Source organism: Solenopsis invicta, chromosome 1 (genome assembly GCF_016802725.1).
Source record: "Solenopsis invicta isolate M01_SB chromosome 1, UNIL_Sinv_3.0, whole genome shotgun sequence".
Classification (NCBI taxonomy): Eukaryota; Metazoa; Arthropoda; class Insecta; order Hymenoptera; family Formicidae; genus Solenopsis; species Solenopsis invicta.
Genome location: NC_052664.1, coordinates 22616892 through 22638002, shown reverse-complemented (window position 1 = coordinate 22638002; position 21111 = coordinate 22616892). Strand labels below are relative to the sequence as shown.

The 21111-nt window shown below is 45.0% G+C and overlaps 1 protein-coding gene across 1 annotated transcript in view; it reads right to left on the bottom strand.

Moving 5' to 3' along the window:
• Positions 1 to 21111, bottom strand: part of LOC105203739 (zinc finger protein 395) — a 95688-nt gene that overhangs the window by 12263 nt on the left and 62314 nt on the right. Inside the window, exons 6-7 of the mRNA XM_011172622.3 lie at positions 2152 to 2252; positions 54 to 315 (exon numbers count right to left, since the gene is read on the bottom strand). Coding sequence (XP_011170924.1) covers positions 54 to 315; positions 2152 to 2252 — 363 coding nt within the window. The remainder of the gene's footprint in view (positions 1 to 53; positions 316 to 2151; positions 2253 to 21111) is intronic.

Below are 21111 nucleotides of genomic sequence, written 5' to 3'. Positions count from 1 at the left end.
GTATATTTCACGGTACTGATTTACCGGTAGTCTAAACGCGCTAGATTACCTACCGGCGATTGCGAGATCGTAAACGCGTTGCTCGGTTCCCGGACACCGACCATTACGTTCTCGATGAAGGTGCTCGCGGCAGGAGTTGCCTCGAGACGAAGCTGCTTCTGATACTCCGGATCCTCGTGCGGCGGTCTTGCCATGTCCCGGTGAGACATCGTTGGAGGCGAGCTCATGTGATCCACAGCAACTTCCTGATAATAGAATTCCTCCTCGTGAACGGACATGTCGTCCTCGCTGTCGCATCCTTTGGATTTCTTTGGACTGCAAAATAGAAACGATTTCTCAATTCGCTTTCAGTCTTTGCTTTTCTATCTCTTCTACATTGCGCAACAAAATTTCAACCAAGTTTCTTCTTACAGTAAATTCTAATTTTTTACTTTCTAAATATTTAGTTTCTCTCTCTCTCTCTCTCTCTCTCTCTCTCTCTCTCTCTCTTTCTCTCGTGCTCTTAAAATCAATTCTTTATCGTTTATTATTTCATATATATTTGAATAAATTTATGTACACGTGTTAGACGCGTTGCTGTTATCCTATCATAGGCATCGAGTTAATCCTAATATTTATTTTTGCATCATCTATATTTTTATTATTAATTCGATTAGTAGTCTTTACCTCAAAATTTTAAAGATTTTATTGCATTTTCCTGCACGTAGATAATCCTATACATAACATTAGTATATATATTGTAAAGTTTTAATCTTTTAAATCGCACAATATTGCTGATACCTCGCCTATTGACGTGCAATTTTTTGTTATATGTTTGTTTCTTTGTCTCAGCATGTGATGAATTCAACAATATTATTATTTTTACATTTCATTAATCGATTTATTTAAAAAAATTGTTTATTTACAATCCATTTTATTAATTTATTTATAAGAAAAATTGTCGAATGGAAAAAGATTGAATCATTAGAAGAGAGGAGAGCGATGGAGATTACTGTCTCTTTTTGTACAAACATTATGGACTTTCGCAGATGGATACAATTATTTCGTTCCATCATCAACGGCCTCCGATACCGAAACAGTACGTTATAAGCCAGGCAGCAATTAATTTTATAAGCTCTCTCTCAGAGAGAAAGAGAGTTGCACACTCAAAGGTATACATTAGCGCTGACGTTACAACGGCACCGATTGTCAGCGCTTCAGCCCGGAAAATATTTAATGTCAACAGCTCTCTCCTCGGCGGCGGAACTAGCTGACCTCGCGCACGTGTTCCGCAAAGATATAATAGAAAATTGCTCAGGCGAGATATCAGTAGTAACGCGCGATTTGTAAGATTAAATCTTTACGATATACTACACGGAAAAGTCGGAAAAACACTCATGTTTGAATTGACAAGATGAGTTAAATTGATTTTTTTGGTTATTACAATCTAATATTTACGCAACTAAAACATTTAGATATAATAATCTTGATTAACATTTTCTGATTGCATCTACAAAATTTTTGGTATATAATAGTGGATATGGCAGTTCGCAACACTGCCATCAGATGGATGCGGTTGGCGTTTTATTTCTCGTGAGGTGAAAATCGTACATAATAGAATAAAAAGCACAGCATTATCAGATTTTTCACTGATGTTTTAATAAAATAATTTCTCCTGCGAATTCACAAAATTGGATTCGAAGACGAAAGAAAATGAGAGCTATATATCTTAACAGTACAGTTTTTGATAACTGTACAAAAATTAATTCAAGAATCATTCTGATTTGTTTCGAGAGCGGAATACTGATTGAATCAGATTTTTAATTAATGCAACCAGATTTGTTTTTAATGTAATCGCATTCGCAGTAAATATAATACGATCAAATTTGTTTGATTATCTTAATTAGAATGCAAGTAACCAATTTGCCTATTTTAATAAAAAATATGGATCGTTCATTTTTCACTAGTCTGGTTATTTTATCCATTTTTCAGATTAATTCAACCAATTTTTTTCTGTATAAACATTGCACATTAGAATTATCTATGCATAAAAATTCAATAAAATTTTAAAATAAAATTTTTGAAAAGAAGAATACTAATGCCTCGTGATGCGTAAGTAACGCATTTACTACGCTTTATGCGCAAGGCAGATATAACTAGGGTATTACTTACCCCAGATGTGACTGGCGCACATGTTCCTCAATAAGCGCAACAGTCGCTTTGATTTCCAGGCAGCCGGGCCAAGTGCACTTGAAGACCACTGCCGCGTTCGCCTGAAAACAGAAAGATGATAGGCCATTAGCGATCATCGACGCAGGGTGTGTTACGTGATGATAGACCAATGAACCTCGCATGTTCGTAAGAATTGTATGAAATGGAAAAAGAGTAACGGACAGCTATGATTTTTTTTCGGTAAGTATTTTGTTCCGCACACATTGTTCCGTAATGCATCAATTAACAACATATCGTGATGCAATTCGCGCGTGGCCGCATGCTGGCGACAGAACCAGCTTTAACCATCTAGCTATTCTACCTGAATGGTCAGTTTCCAGCTATCGATTGAAACGTCATACGAAACACATTTTCCGATAATCCATTCCAAAAATAAATAATTATTTCCTACCTTTTGCTGTTAAAATTATAAGTTCTAGTACTTTCATTAATATAGCTCGCGTTTGCTTATTAAAATAAACGTCGACATTATTTTACTACATCAACATGCCGTAGAGTTGAAAATGCCCTCGTGTCATCCCCGTTCAACATCCTCCATATTTATTTACTCCCCTTTGTATTTTAATTCTCATCGAACAGAACCATTGCCTTACGCGGCGATCGCAGGCGAGACGTGTTATTAATCCGTAAGAGTTCGAGCGTCTTAAGACGGCCCTGCGTCGGAGTCATGCCAAGCCGTGACGCCAGAGAGGAAAATCGATGCCGCGCGGCAGCCGCGCCGCGCGCACGTTTCTTTGTTTACATCGGCCGGCCGGCGGCGGAGGCGCCGCGTTGCGCCGGTCACGACGATACGGTCACGTGGTATTGATCGCAGGAGAGCGAGGAATACAAGCCCACGCGGTCCGCGATGATCGCGTGTTGAGCGCGAAGGACGGCGACGCTGAACGCGGGACCGGCATCTCTCACGAACGGGAGAGGAGGTCCCCCGCGCGCACGCCCGTCCTCACCTGCGTGTAATCGTCTTCTACCCGAGTGACGATTACCGCGGACGACACCTGGATCTCTTTTATTCTCGGGCGCGCGTCCAACGCGGATAGAATGACGATTTCAACCGCTCAGTTTCCGTTAAAGGGGAGATTCCGGGTACTTTTACAAACGGATTAGTCTTAACTTTTAATCATTTGATCGCATTTTCACAGCATCAGCACCAGCAAACTGCTGCAACGAGTTGAGTGTAGATAGTAAATCGAAACGCACTGGAATCGAGTTGGATTTCGGATTACGATATATTTTATTAAGGAGACGCGAAAGTGTTAGCTTTCAACGCTTATTTATAGCTATGCACGTCGAAAATCGATCTCGTCGGTTTCTGTACCTGTGTCGGCTTGTGAATTTATAGATTTTCGTACGTTGATGAAACTTGACGAGTATCAGGATGTGGCTGATCACTCGTTAACGGTCTCACGATCTTGGCGATTAATACACGCGACGAGAATATTTTCCAGCATAACGGCCGGGAATCAAGAAGACAATCATGGAGTTCGTTAACGCGCCGCGGTGAAGGATAATCCTTCAAAGTATTCCGGATTAATAAGCTGTCGGACTACGACGAAAATAATTCCTTTAAGTACGCATTCGCGCGATAGCACGTCGCCGGGCCGTTCGGTCTAGCTAATGAGCGCATGAATATTTACGAGTGACTTTAACGACTGCACTTAAGACACGATCTCGGAAACCGCGCCGCGCTGTGCTGCGCTGCACCGCACCACCGTCGATCGCTTCCCTCAATTTTGCGCGGCCCTGCTTACTATGCGCCATTAACGCTCGCCTCTTTCGATTCTCACGCGGCATACCGGGTGGCGCGACGGGATGACAACCACGCGAAGGGGGGGAGAGAGAGAGAGGGACCGATAAACATTCGCGGGAATATCGACTGAAAGACGCGCGCGTGATAAGTTAGATCGGTGGCGAGAGGCTGCCGCTTCGGCGGGTTTTAAGAGCTTCGCTAGTGCAGTGACATCAGCTCCGAAACGGTACACCGGGGAGATACACCGGTGCACCGCGCAGTATACCGGGTGGCGGGTGACGAGAGGCCGGCGACCGAGCGCCCGCGATACCAGGCGATGTCAGGCATTTCGCGCGCGTATCGATGCGCAACGTATTCCGGGAGGATAAAAAAAAACACGTCCGATAGATGAGGACGTGCCATGTGGAAAGAGGTGATTTCCACGATTTCGGGGACCTCTCGCTGACGTACGTGACATCATCTCCGAAACGGTACACGCCGGAACAACGTACGCCACGACTCAGCCATTGCCGAGGTCACAGACCTATGCCGGTCGGCAGGCAACGCTCTCCCTTTGCCTTGCCTTGCCCATGCCTCTCGGCGTTAGTTTGGCGTGCTCCGCAGAACTTCGCAGCAGTCCTTCTCCCTACTACTCTCCATCCCCCATCCCCCCGCTCCTCCTCTACGACCTTTAGGATACGACGCGGTAATACTGAGATGGCATTAGTCTAGAGGGCACCACGCATCCCGGTGAGTATCTTCGCGTGCGCGATAGCAACGCGAATCTACTCTCTCGGATACTCTATCTGTTAAAGACAATGTGCAAAGCTCAAAAAAAAATTTTTTTTTTTCATTGTAGCGTTTGTAAAATCATCAGGCTGCATTTATTGATTATTGAAGAAATCGTGGATAAAATCAGTTTTATTTATCAACGTGCAGATAGCCGCGGTTTATCATTTTCGCGCCTGTTGTTTAACCGTCCTATATACGGGGTGTTCGGTAATAAAGTATTCGAAGCGTATATTTCCTCCGATAATCCCTGAAACTGATAAACAAAAGATTTTACTCGAAAAACATACATCAAGATTATATTGTCAAACGCGCATTTTATCGAACATCATGCGGCACGTTTCATCGTACACGCATTGCGCGTGACACGTAAATGGAGACCGCATGCTGTCGTAAAATTTGTTCGAGGGGGAGGGTGCCACGACAAACGTCCAAGAGGGCAGTGTGAGTCATAGAGAACGAGAAGGAAATCGGTGTATTCCTTACAGCGGCGTATCCTTTTTTCTACGGCGTAGATCTCGCGGAGCCATCTCCCGCGCATTCTCGCGTGCGCGCGAATATCGCGCGCTCGAAAGAGCGCGCGGGGATGAGTAAAGTAACGCGGGGTTGCCGCGGTGCGGCGCGGAACGGCGGCGTTTCGTGGGCGCATCGCGTGCGATACGACGTTGCCGGCGATAGAGATAGCCGCGGCCCCGTTGGGGATGCACACGCATCGTCTTGCCGGTCGGAGCGCGCGCACCGGGCGACGGGCATCCACCCCTACCAACGCGTGGAGTACCGCGCGTCTCTCCCCCTGCGCTCGCCCTCCCACTATTTCGATGCACTGCGCAACGGCACGCGCGCGCGCGCTTACTCGCTCGCGAATTCGCTTATGTGTATATGCTTGCGTTCGCGCGCGCGCGCGCCCTCGCGTCTTCGTGCGTGAAGATTCGAGGAGCGTTGTACAAAAATTACGCACGTGTTACCCTGACGAGACGTTCCCGCGTCGTCGTACCTCGAGTCTTTGATAAGCGACGCGTAAAAAAAAATCCGTTGTTAAATCGTTTCAAAAACAAAGACGCGGCCAATGAAACGAACTACGTGATTCGCCCCGCAGGAATGCGCTGGAAGTCAACGCCCCGAAGTTCGTTAGAGTGAATGGATCTCGAATCGCTCGTTCGTGCGCGTTCTTTCGAGCGAAAAGAACTTCGCTCGCAATTTCTATTTTCGCATGTTCGATTGTATTGATGATTAATCAGAATTCGCGCAACCTACCACACGCAAAGTCGCCGATTACCAAGGCCGCGTTGTTGGACGCGTTCTCGCAGGTCGCGGACGCTCGCTGCTAGTATGTTGTGCCGCGAATCGAACGTTAACGCGGCACCGAGCACGGGCACAAAAATCGATTCCAAACTACACGACAGCCCGCTTTCCACACGCGGCCTCCCGCTTTCTCCGCACACTAGTCAACGACTCGCGTCGAGCCGCCGGCTATTGCACAAACGTTGCGCACGGCAAGGCTATATTTTCCTACGTCACTACCTTTCCCACGACCACTGAGATTTTCACATGCAAACCGTTTTTTTTTTTTTTTTTCTCTTGAATCGTGTCGGATGTATCTCACCGACCCGGACATATTATATCAGTCCGGTTGTTTAATGCTAGAGATGTCGAGTACTGTGCTACTTGAATAAAAAAAAGCTATATCCGTATAGTTCTTCCTGCCTGACGCATCTTGGAATGTAAATACCATGGTGCTAGTTTAGAGCAATCTTTATTTTGTCTTGTTTGTATAAAAAATATTGTTTGTCTAGCACAAACTTCCAAAGGTTATTGCATTGTCTGTAAATAACGATACTCTCGATGTACCGTTCTGTGTACACATCCTGACGTCACTGGCTGCCGACTCTCAATCCCCATTTTGGAACCACGCCGTCGTTCCACGCGACGATGGGTTTCACGGACATAGGGATATATCGCGCGGCGCGAGAGAGGAAGGAAGGAAAGAGAGAGAGAGAGAGAGAGAGAACGCGAGCACATGGGAATGGGCGAATAAGGAAGAGAGAAAGAAGGGAAACAGAGAGAGAGAAAGAGGAGTCGAAGTCACCGGAGAGAAGTGGGGAGTCCGGGTAACGCCCGGGAAACCAAAACAAACCGGACTTCTGTGTGTTGGCGCGTACGATGCGCGTCGATCCGTGGCGTGTGGTGAGGGTCGGACGTTGACCCTTCGAACACACTGATGCGCCTCACGCACGCAAGTATACGGGGTATACGGGGTGGCGGGAGAAAAATCTACGGGTTTGTTGTGGAACTTTCGCGTCGCAGCGGCTGCGGCGGCGGTGGTGGCGACGGTGGCGGTGGCGGTGACGACCAAGCCGTAGCGATGGCAATGGCGATGGCGAAGGCAAGCGGAGACGAGATGTGGTAATAAGGGGCAGAAAATTTCAGAATATGGCCGCGTAGGCACAGGGAAACGTTAGAGAGGAATCTGGTTGAAAGAACGAGAGAGAGAGAGAGAGAGAGAGAGAGAGAAATAAGGTGGGAGGAGAGAGGGGATTGACCGCGGCACGAGAGACGCGGAGCCACGTGTGACGCAGCAGGTACGACAAAGACTACGTCGTAGCACGAATACGTCGGATGCATCGTTCACGAATTGAGAGGGCTCTCGATGAGAGATGCAGGCGGGGGGACAATTCGTCGCGACGTAACGATGTGTCACGCCGCGTCGTCGGGTAGAAGCTGTACGAGCGAAATCATCTTCGCAGCGCCGGAGATGCTTTGTTCCAGGATGCAATCGCGCAAGTGCACGGAAACGTCGTCGTTACGAACTTATTGAGAACACGCGACAACGAGAACACTGGCTCGGCGAGAGAGCGAGTTTCGGCAATCAGTACCGATCCGTAACAAACAAGGCAAGGGCGAACAAAGGCCTCGATCCCCTTTTTTTTTCCATTTTCCCGGCGAACGAGACGCGGCCGTAAAATAGCGAGCTGGAAAAAGCACGCTCAGCTGGGACACGTCGCAGCACGCGATTCGGTGCAATTTACAAGGAAGAACGGAGGTCGTCGACACGGAGAAGAGAGAGATGGAGAATCGTTTCAAATGCCCACGGAGGGGCATGGATTTGCGGGAGAGGAGAGACAGGGGGAGAGAGAGACAGAAACGACAGTAGGTACCCGTGAGTCATGACGGGATTCCACCAGGATGTTCGACGCATCTGATTTGCTGCTTTTCGTTGCGCCCGGATGACGAAGTGAAAAAAAGCTGTTTACTCAGGGCTTATCGTTGGCCAACCTTCATTATCTATATTCATTTTTGGAAGAATTCAGTTGGGAAACGTACAGTACAATCTGCCACTTATCTGTCTCTCCAAGATAAATGGTCACCATAAACCACCGAACGACGCTGGATAATTTTCGGCACGAGCGTTAAAAAGTCGTAACGATTTGAGAACGATCGTAATTCCACGGTCGTTATACGCGAGTTAATTGCTAATTCAGCGAAAAACATTGATCTTGGAACGGTTCTCGAATTTTCTCCCGAACAAACACATCTTTTTGTTTTAAATTTCGCTAGATAGGAGTACAGGCGAGAGAAGGGGAGATTGGTATTTGTATTTTTTCATTTATTAAATGGGCGATTAAATTGGTGTCGTTCGCAGTTTCCGCTTGTTATCGATATTTGCACTCTGCCAATGCGTGCTCGAGTGCCTCTTTATCTTTCTCTTTCCCCAAAGTACAATGGCGTCCGGTAGGCCTTTCGGCACAAACGGGCGGCGACATAGGCCGTCGCGATGTTGCAACCACCGGGCGGCGAATACCAACATTGTTGCTGCGCTCAGCCACACAAAGGAGTAGTCTCCATATTAAGCTCGAATTCGTGCGCGCGCGCGCGCGCGCACGCTTTGTATTCATCCGTAGAGTGTACTCCAACGTCTCGGTCTCTTTAATTAACCGCATAACTTTCTCCAGCCGTGGTCCTCTCCCCGTACGGTTATCCAAACGACATTTTCAGACACGTACGAAAGTTTTCAACGCTCAGATCTTGCAGCCGGCCATTGTGCGCTGGACTTTATGAAGGTCAGCGTCGTCGCTGAGAAGGCTGCTAAGCGATGGTCGTCCGACGAGCGCTCACGAGCGAGAGAATCGTACGCGTGCGAGAGCGAGAAAGAGAGAGAAGGAGAGAGATGGAGCGAGAGAGAAATGGAAGAGATGGAAGAGGACGGTGCGAACGAACTGTTGAAGCGGCGACGCGGGAGGAACGACTGCGCCTGCGCAGATACGTTGTTTACGTCGCCGGCTTGCAGCGTGGACGCCGTGCCCCGCTCTCGCATCTTGTTGAAATGGTGGAGGACACCCGTTCAGCGAGCCCACGGCCGATATATATACGTAGAGTCGATGAGAGAAAATGAGAGGTGACGCCGAATGAGGACGATGCACTTTGCGAGCCTTGCGAGCTCGAGGCACCTTGAATTTTCCTAGACCGTATCGATTGATCGAAGAAAGATGTTATCACGTAATATCGTACGTTCTTTCTCGTCGTAGTCTTGCACGTTTCGAACACTACGTAGATATAATGCATACAGAATTATTGTTTTCGTATTTTCTATATTTTATGTTGCATTAATTTGATCGAATTTTTTTAATTATTCTCCATTCTCTCTCATTTAAATGCATTTTATTAAAAAAAATAAGAAGGAAGATTTGGCGTGCTGCATCAACGTTTTTGGTCGGATTTTGAAACGCGTCGTTCTACGACGCCGAGTACCTACGAAGATCTCAAAGAACCACGAATTCAGCGAAAACGCGGTGAAAGGTAGAAAGCCGTGAGAGTAAAACGTGTTACATGTGACAATCGTGAAAACGATAAGCGTGAGTCGCTCGCGGACTGAATAAAATTCACACGAGATTTCCCCTACCGAACGTATCATTAACCGCATCTTGCACGACTCATGGGTAAATAGCAATTAAAATGGCTCCGAGCGTGTGTTCCGGCTGATACGCATTAAACGGCCGCCAGGAAACACACGCGCTCCCAAATCGCATTATCTTTATACCGCGTTTGTTCGCAAGCGTAGGATTTAATTTGGTGTACATGGAGAAAGGAGGAGATATATGCGCGCGAGAAAAGAGGGAAATTCCGTGACACGGGCAGAGAGACTTTCACGAGACACTTCAAATCCGATATCCACCGGCCGCACGTGTTTCATTTTGTCCTGCTTTTTTTTCCCAAGGTCGCGTATCGTCGTTTATGCACACGCGGTATTCAATACCGGCGCGACCGGGCCTCGTTAAGCAATAAACCAGGACCCTCTCCGCCCACCCCTCGTCCCTTCGCTTACCTGTCGCGAGAGAGAAGTTACAGCCGAAAAACCGGTAGTACCGTTTGGCTACTACCGGTACGGCTGAAAATACGATTTAAGTACCGGCGAGAGTCGCCGCCATTAATTTTTAATTACGCTCGATGAAACGGCACACCGATACGCGTTACATTGTCGTTTCCGGACGCGGACGTGCAACAAAACAGTTTCTAGATATAATATCACACATCGAACATTTAAATACAGGAAAATGAAATGTTAAATAACTAAAAATAATAATCGCAATGTTGGCTGTTCGGTATGTGTGTGCGCGTGTGTGTTTTAGCATTGATATTACGAATACGCACTGATGCTTTGCGGATTAATATTCGTTCCTCGTAATTGTACTAGCGTGCACTGCGCTTATAATGCTCGCCAAACTAATAAGGGATCATCGTTCACTGATTTTGGTTATTGCCGGCGCACTTCGATAAAATTGCATTTTTTTTATTTTTTTTTTTTTTTTATTATTATTAAAGACATTCGAGTACATGATTGTGCGATGCAAGTGAAAGCGAGAGAGAGAGAGAGAGGTAGAGAGAAATGTTTATTCGAGCACGCTTATCAGCGACGAGACGACAAAACGCGAGTGCGTGATGTTTCCAAACTCGACTCGGATATTCTGATTCGACGCGTCGCTCGCGTATCGGGCAAGGAGAGTTCAATAACCGACTCAAGGTCACGCGAGAGACTAATTTTATTGCATAAAATGAGAACCGGTGCGCGATAGCCGGCGAATTTTCGGTTATTCGCCTGATTATCGCTCGTTCGCGCAGTAAAAATTAGGAGAGGTCCGGTTGCACTACCGTTGTTAACTGGCTGTGGTCAATTAAATTCTCTTTCGCTATTTCACATCAAAGGTAGAAATATAATTCAAACATTAGTCGGAGTATTTTTCAATTTTACCGAGTTTTTATCTGAGGAATAAATCTAAATGGAAAATTTATTGAAAGATATTTAAAGATTTTAATTATTCTACAGTGCATAAGGCTTTAACTTTTCATTTTATTATAAATCTACTGAGAGAAAGAAATTCTAAATTTTAATAAATATTTATTCTTATAGTAATGAAATATTCACTTGAGGTACATCAATATTTACTCTGTAAGGAGAAATGATACTTAAATTTAATTAATGATTCTTGTACGAAGTTATTACATTTAGTAAATATTTCATTAGTGTTATTCAAATAAATGTTTGTTGAAATTTGGTAATTTTTTCCTCAATGTGAATAAGGATAATGATCAGAATAAAAACAAATTGAAATGTCGATTATTAAAAAAAAAATATCAAATGTAATACTCGACGAAACGAGTACACAGTTCACTCACTCGTTTACACGACGCGAAAGGCAAGAACACTCTTTTATAAAAAGGAACACTAACTTTAATCTAATAACTTTATACAAATAAATCGTGGCGGAATTATTCGAAATATCTCGTGACAGCTCCGCGTCCCAGAACAAAACAAAAGCCGGCGGCGCTTCTTCTGTCTAATCGATGTTTCTTCGGCCAGCTTCTCAAGCTCAGCCGAAGAACGGGCATATATTTGATGGATTTTAATAATGCGCTTAAACTTCCAAATCTTATTTATTTGTAATCTAATACGAGCTACTCCACGTATTTAGTTATTTCACTATCACAAATTACATAGTAATATTTTTTTACAATTAACATATGACGTATAAATAATTTATTAACGTATATGTAGATAATTTAAATAACGCAACTAAATCTTTGTGAGTCGCATTTGAAGTTCGCGAAAAGTCGTTATTTTTTTAATTATTACGCGGTATTGAAGTTTCGTGCGAAAACCAGTTGAATTCGAGCTTTGCGCGGTAGACGAAAGTTTCAGCACTTGAGAAAATAAGAGGCAGTTGATTTTATACGCGTTAATTCGCGTGCTTATTTACTCAATGGCAAATGTTAGCGTGTTTATGTCTACGCATCGCGATACTACGTCACGATCACAAGAATGCGCGTTTACGTCACATAATATAGATGAATATTTTAAAGTTGTCTTTGTTCTGTACATACTCTTCTCGAGTCTCGCTTCGCAGTTAGATACAATCATATTTTTATTGCAATATCATGATAATGCGGCAGACAGGTCTCTCTCTCTCTCTCTCTCTCTCTCTCTCTCTCTGTATGTATGCTCTCCTGAACTCTATCTCACTCTATCCTGAACTTTATTACAAAAATATCCACGGGCATAAAAAGTCTTTGTTTATCCTACGGCATGCTAACCCCATTATCCAGTACGCTAAACACAATAAGAACACTCCCACGAAACATGTCGCAATTGTAATTACAGGCATCGTTTCGAGCATCGCCGTTTGTGCAATCTTCCTTGCAAATGTAAAGTTCTTACGTTCGAATCGATATTGCATTGAGAAGCGTAAAAGATTTACATATATGCGATCTGCATACATGTGTATTGAATTTCGACAGGATTTCGCGCTTGTCGACAGAGCGATCTTATTGATGCACAAAAATTTATGCTAGTCGTTCCTCCTTCACGTGATTTTATTTCGCGACAATCATTTTCGCAATCATCATTCGTCTTTGTACGCCCTCACGAAAGTTTTCTTCATCTTCTTCTTCCTCGTTTTTCCTCGACAGATGAATATCTGTCCCGAATTGAGACACGATACTATTCCATAATATTCTATAATATTCCATAATATTTACTACGCGTGCGTGTTCATCAACGTGAAACGGTCGGTGCATTCGCACTAAGCTCACTGTTTTCTCTCTCTTTTTTTTTTCTAAAACTAACTAGGATCGTAGTGTCGCAATTTGAACTTGACACCGAGTCCGGATAAAATTGATGGTGAGCCTACGTGTTCGGCGACCGTTAGATTCGCCAGATCAGCAGTGCGACGGCAAAGTCAAGGTCGTTACTTTCGCGAATCTTCGTCTCGATGAGAGTGGGTGAGCAGTCGAGTCTCGGTTGGCCAATCGGTAACGCCAGCCGGCATTGAACAAAATGATGTAGGACAACCTTACCTTAGGGCAGGACTATCTGCTTTGCAGATTGATCGCGAATTATCGAATTTCTTTTCTCTCTTTCTCTTTGCGTCTTTCTCTTATTGCCACGTAATTTGTTATCATAAATCTCTTATTGAAACTTGTCACTGACGAATCTCAGCATAATCTATACAGATTTGTGCGTCCGATTTTTTTTTTAAAGAGACATTTAGCATTTTATCTATCTTGTAAATCAAATTAAAATATTATTTAACGCTCGCCTCTTTAAAATTCCTCTTCTATTATTCTAATTATCAGAATAATTTTCCGCATAAATAATTATTCGAAGCGAACAAGTAGTTTTTTCTTTTATTAATCGCATAATCGTTTTTATTTCTCTCGCAATACATTTTAATCACGTTATCAAGACTCTCTCGTATATTTTTGCCAGTTCACCGCCGTCTCCTTCTCTCGTTTCCGCTTTCCCGATTTTTGCCTACTTCCGCAAAATTGCATTATTTGTTACAGTTTTTAGACACGGTTGTACTATTCGCATCTGCGTTCCGACGCGCCGGATTATAAATCGCTTTGTGATTTTCAGCGTAACGTAACTTTCGCAAGATTGAACTTCTCTCTCTTACTCTCTCACCCACGATCGGTGAACGGCTTGCTGCAGCTCTCGCGCGGCCGCGGCGCGGCGAATCAGCTGGGCATGCACGAGCGGAGTGCAAGCGAGCGCGCTCGCTTGAGCGTGACAACGCGATTGATTCGCCAGCACTGTCAACGGCCTTGCCACGCCGTAGACACACCGGTTCTCCTCGGCTTACCCAAGTTGAGCAACCAAGTGGGCGAGGCCTGTGTGTGTTAGGACCAGTTTACAGTTACGTACTTTGCGCGCGCGTAGGAACGACGTTATTTGCAATTCTTTTATCATCGGGCACGATCACGACGTGAGTCTAAGGCGGTCGAAAGCATCGAGAAACGAAGCGAATGCAAAATACGATTCTCACGGACATTTTGCTCGTTCGCGTCAAAGTCAGTTGTGTGTCTGGGATTTCTTTCTTCACCTTCATATCCGGTTAGGCGCGTATACGCGTTCATTTCGTCTCGTTGCTAAAAAAAAAAAAAAAAAAAAAACCAAAAAAAAACAGAGGCCTTCCCAGATATCTCTCGCGATCGTGCGAAACTTCGCGGTCTTGTCTTGTTTATTGCTCTATTGCAGCGCTCTGACTTCTTCATTGTTTCTGCTTATCGATAAAATTTGTAAAAATGACAATTGCGCTCCGCGTTCTTGAGCAGTTAATAAGGCGAGAATTGTACCGCAGGCGATTCAAGTGTGGCACTCACGTAATTCCTGGAGAGTTGTAACGTTGCGTATTATCAGGCGTACTTTCATCGATCATATCTCTCGAACGCCGGTTTCACTGACGGACTCGGGGAATCGCGAGGAGATAGATGACTTTCCGACCCAAGATCGATCCAGGAGAAAGTTACTCGTCTACGTTACAGTCTACGTCGATGTTTAAACGGCTTATGTAAAATCTATAGCCGGTTGACGACGCGAGCTTAGCCCGGGAATTAATCCGCGATTTCGTATCTCGGCTCGGAGAGAAAAAAAGAAAATAGGGATACTACTCTATACTGAAACGTCGCCGTACGTACGTTTATTTGTTGGAAAAATGACGATAATCGGTGGGTAATATCGCGATAACGTTGCTATCCGTTTATCGTAAGCACTAAACGGTCAATAAGTGTTTGTCTCGCTGCCATATGCGGGTATGTGTCATCTGATCGGCGAAGATCCCGTACTTCGGCTCGCGATCGACTCTACGACCGGTTCTACTAGGGCCCTTAAACGCTTTAATTGCTCAAGATACTTTCGCAGCTCGAGGTCAAGGTAGAACACGCGAGGACGGTCGATACGGCACCCGCGCGGGCGCAGAAAGTGTCTATACACAGCTAAACAAAATTTTTTTTTTTTTTTTTTTTTTTTATTTAACGAAGCAAAAGCCTCTTCGTTCGTTTCGGCCACGGAGTTAGCATGCGTTTTGTCCTTATCCCTTGAAACGATTACCGATAGCAACGAACCGAGATTACGCTCGCGATAAAATTCGCATCACCTTGAATTCAAAATAAATGTCGCGCTACGATAGACCTAGCTGTCACGATTCTCTATTATTAGATCGGGACGTCGCGCTAAATCGACGGGAGTCATCGAGCAAGTTACGAAATCCATCGCGTCGAGATCCACTGGAAAAGCGGAAATAATAAAAGGTGCGCCGAAGAGTTCGTTTCTTAAACTTTTACCCTGTGAAAAATGAAAAGAAAAGGACGTATCGGAGATGCTTAGCTTCGTATCTGAATCGAGCAATTGACAAAATGCGAAAAATCATAAAAAACGCTTTGTTTACGACTACGATGTAATTACTTCGTGACATGACAAAACTCATCTCGACGCGCATCCCCCATTAAACCATTTCTCATTAAAGCAAAGGCGAATTCTCCGAGAGAACACGTCGAACATACGGCCTCGTATTACGATCGTGCTCGACACAAGGAAGAGGTCCGATCCCCTCTCTCTCTCTCTCTCTCTCTCTCTCTCACTCCTCCATTTCCTCTCTTTCTGTTTTCGTACTGTCGGACGGCGACGGCGACGTACTTTTATCGTCGATTCGGCGTGCGTAAAAAAAGGCAGTCAGGACCTAGGACAACGAGCGGCACGGCACGCCGAAGCGGGACGGCACGGTATCTCATCCCCACCAGCGGTTGCCAGCTGAAATTCGCGAGCGTGCGTCCTTGACTCTCCTCCCGGCCGAAAAGTTCTAACAACGCGCGCCAAAGAGAGAGAAAGAGAGCGCCCACCAGGTCTAACATTGACTGCAATAAAGAGCTCAACGCTCCAGACGTGACGTCACGCCTTAGAAAGCTGAAATAATTGAACATTGTAGAGTCAATGTTGCTGTTAAAGTTGGTAACCGGCATCAAAGAATGTTTATTCTTCCTTGCTAAAGGAGCTGATATTTTTTCTTACTCGTTAGCAATTAATATAATGAATGTTGGCACTACTTGGTTATTGAAAGAAGCAGATCAGCTATTATTGCCATTTTATTAGACTAGTAATCGCACGTATTAACGCTCTATCTAAAATAATCTTATTAAATTATATCTTATATATTGCATAATTTTTTGATGACAAACTCTCGTTTAATTTGTCAAGAGCTCGGTACTTCAGTCATGACGTCACGAAGGCAGGAAAAAATAATACATGATATGACGTCATTCAGCCAGATGATGCAAAGAAGACCACGGACGATTTCAGTCTGCCACTCGTGACGTCAGAACCGTCGTATCGAGAACTTTATTATCAGCCAGACAGCCGTCAATCCCGTTTGTCGAAACTCTTCGGCCGGCGGCGCGCCTCGATGGTGCGAGACATACCTCCGTCGACAGCGAGTCCGGTACGTCCGTCGGCGGAATTACAATTCCGTTCCACCTACCTACCTACCTAATGTGCCGTCCCTCCTAATGACCTCCGTGAACTATTTATACGTGTCCCGCGCTCGATACGAGCGGTAACCGGCACAGCCGGTAACGGCATCCCGGACGGTCGATTGTATTTTCGCTAGCGTTGAACTAGCGAGCTACGGGTACGTCGCCGTAGGAATCCGAGTCGCGCGCGGAATCCCTAAGTTTCGCGTACATGAGTGGCATGGCGCAACGGAGATTATCTCGTCGTTCTCAGGCGAGAACTTCCGATGTGTGACGCCACAATTGCAGTTTCTCTCGTGCGAAAGCTGTCAGGTACGTTGGGAATGGTCCCGAATTTGTGGGCGCTTTCCGTGCGGGATTAAATTTCCCGTGAACCCCTTCCGAGTTTCGTTTCTTCCGCGGGAAGAATCCCGGTCTCTTCTGTCGATCGATAATCCGAATTAATTAAGCAAGAGGCGAATAGTACGACAGTAAAAATATATCTCTGATCTCCACGATTCGTAACAATAGATCGATATCGACACGCATTTCGAAATTAACGTAAGGAGAAATGAGGGGACGATGGATTACGGTACTTGGAATTGTTTAGACTACGGACGCAAAATGGACGACGTAACGAAAGACGATCAATATTCTCAGCTAATGGAGTGAGTAATACGGGGCCTGCCGAATTGATTAAATGAGAACTTGTATTGAAAAGTGGATGTCCTTTCCCAATCCTGTTATTAGCTTCTTCTGCTAGTCCGAGGGAATGGTATCGTTCTCTTGTTATCCAATGACTGTCACGTCAAAGCAAGGTCGTCGAAACGGTAGTCATTAAGCACTCTTAAAACCGTACGTAGAGCCGATGTGCGGCCTTCCGAAGAACAATATACGACACGTTACGTTGCTTCCTCAGGTACAGTTCTTTTTTATTTCTGACCGTGACCTTGGACGGAGATGTTCTGACGTTATTTCTAGTTGAAAATCTCGAACGAGATTGCAGAACGTGCCAAATTCAATGCCAGAAGTAACTCAAAACTAAAATGTCGATAAGACTGTCGTACCGACACCTTATTCCGCTCGAACATGCGAACAATCCAAATTTTTGTTTACAACGTGTTACGAATGTATGACAACTTCTATCTCAGGAGATAAAAATCGTGCTCGATTCATTACAACATTACGTAAAAAGAAAAAAAAAGGATAATTTGACTTACATCGCAAACTCAAATGAAAAAGAAAATTAGATATATTCATTGAGTTTCGATATAAGCGACTGAAGGCAAGATCGCGGCAATTTATCATGTTTCGAGAAAACAATCAATTACGCATTATATTGGCGAGAATTAATAGCGATGCGGACAAAGAGAAGAAAGACGGCGGCGAGCGTTTCCTACATACGTAACGTCGATGTCATGGTCGCTGACTTATGTCATGCGATGCCTGCGCGCCATCATGCGAACGGAATCATTCTGTTTGACATTTTGTTATAAAAACGTTTACAGCTGATAACTAGCGAAGCTGGCAACAGACCTAACCCGGCTGAAGCGATAAATCCTCGCTAATGACACGCGGAATCTCCGCGCGTTATTATTCGTTATTATTTTCCGAGAAAAAACGTCGGTCGCGAGAATCGCGGATTTCGCATTGCGTTACGCAGAAAAGGTGCAGGACCGAGAATTCGTGCGACGAATGCAAACGGAGCGACGTTCTCTCAATTTTTATCTTAAGCACGATTGAGATATTATCAGAAATGATATAATCGGAAATCATATTGCCAGGCAATGGCCCTGACTCCGCACGCGCGGCAGATAATATCTGCAATCTGTGCAACACGAGCGGGACGTAGGGGATATGTGTTTCTAACTCAGCACGCGGATATTTCTAATCAATTTAATTTTTTTTCTCTCTTCAACTTCACAAATTATTATAGCTCGTCAATGATTCCGAGTTGACAGTCGATGAATCTTTATTGCAAGCCTATTACGTCAGTGAGTAACTCTTTAATCGTAAAAATTACTTTCGCAACATACACAATGATTTAAAAAAAAAAAAATTTTAATTAAGTTATTGCGGCGACAAAAACCGCGCTAATTGTGATTAACGCGTCCGTTCGTTTTTACGGGCATCCAAAGATCAGAATGAGAGCGCGGAAGCGATACGGCAGGGTACGATTACGTCGTTCGGTAAGGCCGGAGATCCCTCCCGAGAGCCGTGGTTGTTGCCGGGCGCGCGGAAATATGTATGGCGAGCATTACGGCTAACGTCAAGTTTACGCAACGCGTTACGTAAGGTGGACGAACGTGTCAGAATACGACCCGGCAGCCCAGCGCTCGCGAGAGCATGCACGCAAATGCCGGCACGACCGGCGCGTCAAGCCGATGCGTTTCGCGCTGTTACGAACGTTTTTTTTTTTTCCCCAAGTTCAGATCGTATGCGTCAGAGTACTCTTTCTCGCCTCGCAACCATGCAATTTGCATGATCCGCGGGGAGATAACACGGAAGCGTATTACGCGATATAAAAATTTACGCTACGTGTAGATAAATCTTAACAAATATCGTGAAAGGAAACGGAGTCGAGATGGAAACGATACAAACGGTAATATGCAAGACGAAAAAAGTTACCAAATGTTTTTCTTTTTTAGCTCTTGTAATCACGATTCGAGATAAAAGCAAGAATCAGGTAAATCCGTTTCTTTGAATGAATGTGTTTTTATATAAAACAGTTTTTCTATTTTAATGAATAACGTGTGCAGTCGAAGCAAATCTTTCTCGGCCGCGTCTATAGATAATACAATAGACAAAGAATAATCTAAAAAGAAATTCTTTCCGGAAGAAAAAGATAAGAGTAACCGAAGAAAGGAATCTTCGTTTGAAAGGAAGAAAAGTTTTTTTGAAATTTTTTTTTTCCTTTCATACCTTTATCTCAATTTCGATAAGTTCTCAGAAGAGACATTGGACTCTGTTTGCTTTCTAGACAATAGAACCACGTAGACAGAGTAGTAAAAACGAAGTAGTAAAAATACTTTTATTACTCACAGCCAAATGATTCTTTAACCAACATAAGTTTGAACATTTGAAACTTTTAAACGTCTCTGTGGTATTCCGCGAATGTGCAAACTCATCACCCGTATCCCAAGTCCTTCGATCGAGTATCGCGAGTAGGTCCCCTGCTTAAATTTTACGGGGGCTCATTTTGAGTTGAAATAATAGTATCGTCATGGAAAGGTGCATCGCGTGTCTTAACAGTGTCGAGCGACCGGCAGCAGTCGCTACGTATTGCGAGCGATAATCGGAAAACTTGGTCGTAGTATCGCTAGAAAGATCTGCTGCGATCACCAGACGGTATGACGACCGTCCGAACATCGGAGCCGACGGTCAAGGTCCGCCATTGGGACACTCGTGCGACTCGTGCATCTAAACCGGCAAAACCTTGGTTAGAAAAGCGGCGGCACGCGGAACTAGAAATAAATCTTCCGTGCGTTCTCCGTGCGCGTTGCACATGCATAGATACCCGCACGTGCATTCGTGCACACGCACGCCACTCACACGCCCTACACACACCCACACGCGGAGAGTGAGAGAGAGAGAGAGAGAGACACATACGGTAGCACACCGATATTATTTCGCGCGCGTGCAGTCAGGGCCACGGTGACCTTAACTACCTTCCTCCGCACCTCTACCTCCCCCTCTCGTTGTTGGCCCCGTCCTGCCCCACCCCACCCTCTCGCCTCCGAGCGATGCTGCATTCGAGGGCACCGGGGGGCGCGGGCAGGGGAAGGGGCACGTGCCGCTCGTGGTGACGTCACGTGGTGTGCACTGCGACGCGATGCACCAACGGCGCCGCCGGGTCCTCGCGCGTGTAACCGCTCCGAGATCTAGGTCCATGTGCAGGCGTATACGCCGACGAACGAGGAGGATATTCCGCATGCGCGTGCGCGGCATTTTAATAGAATTGGCTCACGTTCGCCCACAATCCACACTTTTTAAAAATTTACCCTGAATCCGGTACGTATGCACGTGGACAAGAAAGCAATTTCGAGCGATCGCCGGTGACATGTACATTTGTACAGAGGTCCTCCGTTCAAAACGGCTGCTCGCCTCATTTCTCATTCGTTCACTTTAGCGACAATTTCAAATGAGACGTCGACGAGATATGCTAAAATTATCGACCACCACGCCCGACCTGGACCAAGCGATTTTTAAGTAAGCTACATGGTGTATATATTTGGGTTTTACCATCCCTCAAATTATTGGTTGCCCTCACGGAGCGAGTCAATCTGACATTCGATCGAAAAAGAAACCCATTTTCACGTGATGCGAAGATCTAGATGCACGTGCCGTGCAACGCGCGTGCACGACCTTTCGGTTGACTTTAATCTGTGTCAATTGCAATCTTCACTTTTCGAGAGGCTTGCTCGAAAAGTGACAAAATTGCGCACTAATGAAAACCGGCGAGGAAATTTTATTTTAATAAAATTCGTGTTTTTGGAAAAAAAAAAGTTCGAGCGCTGGAATGGAAGGTAATTGCCTTTATTAGATCAGCTCATTTATCGCATAATTCCTTGAAAACCTTCATATTTCTCGGCGATTTACGTCGAGTGATC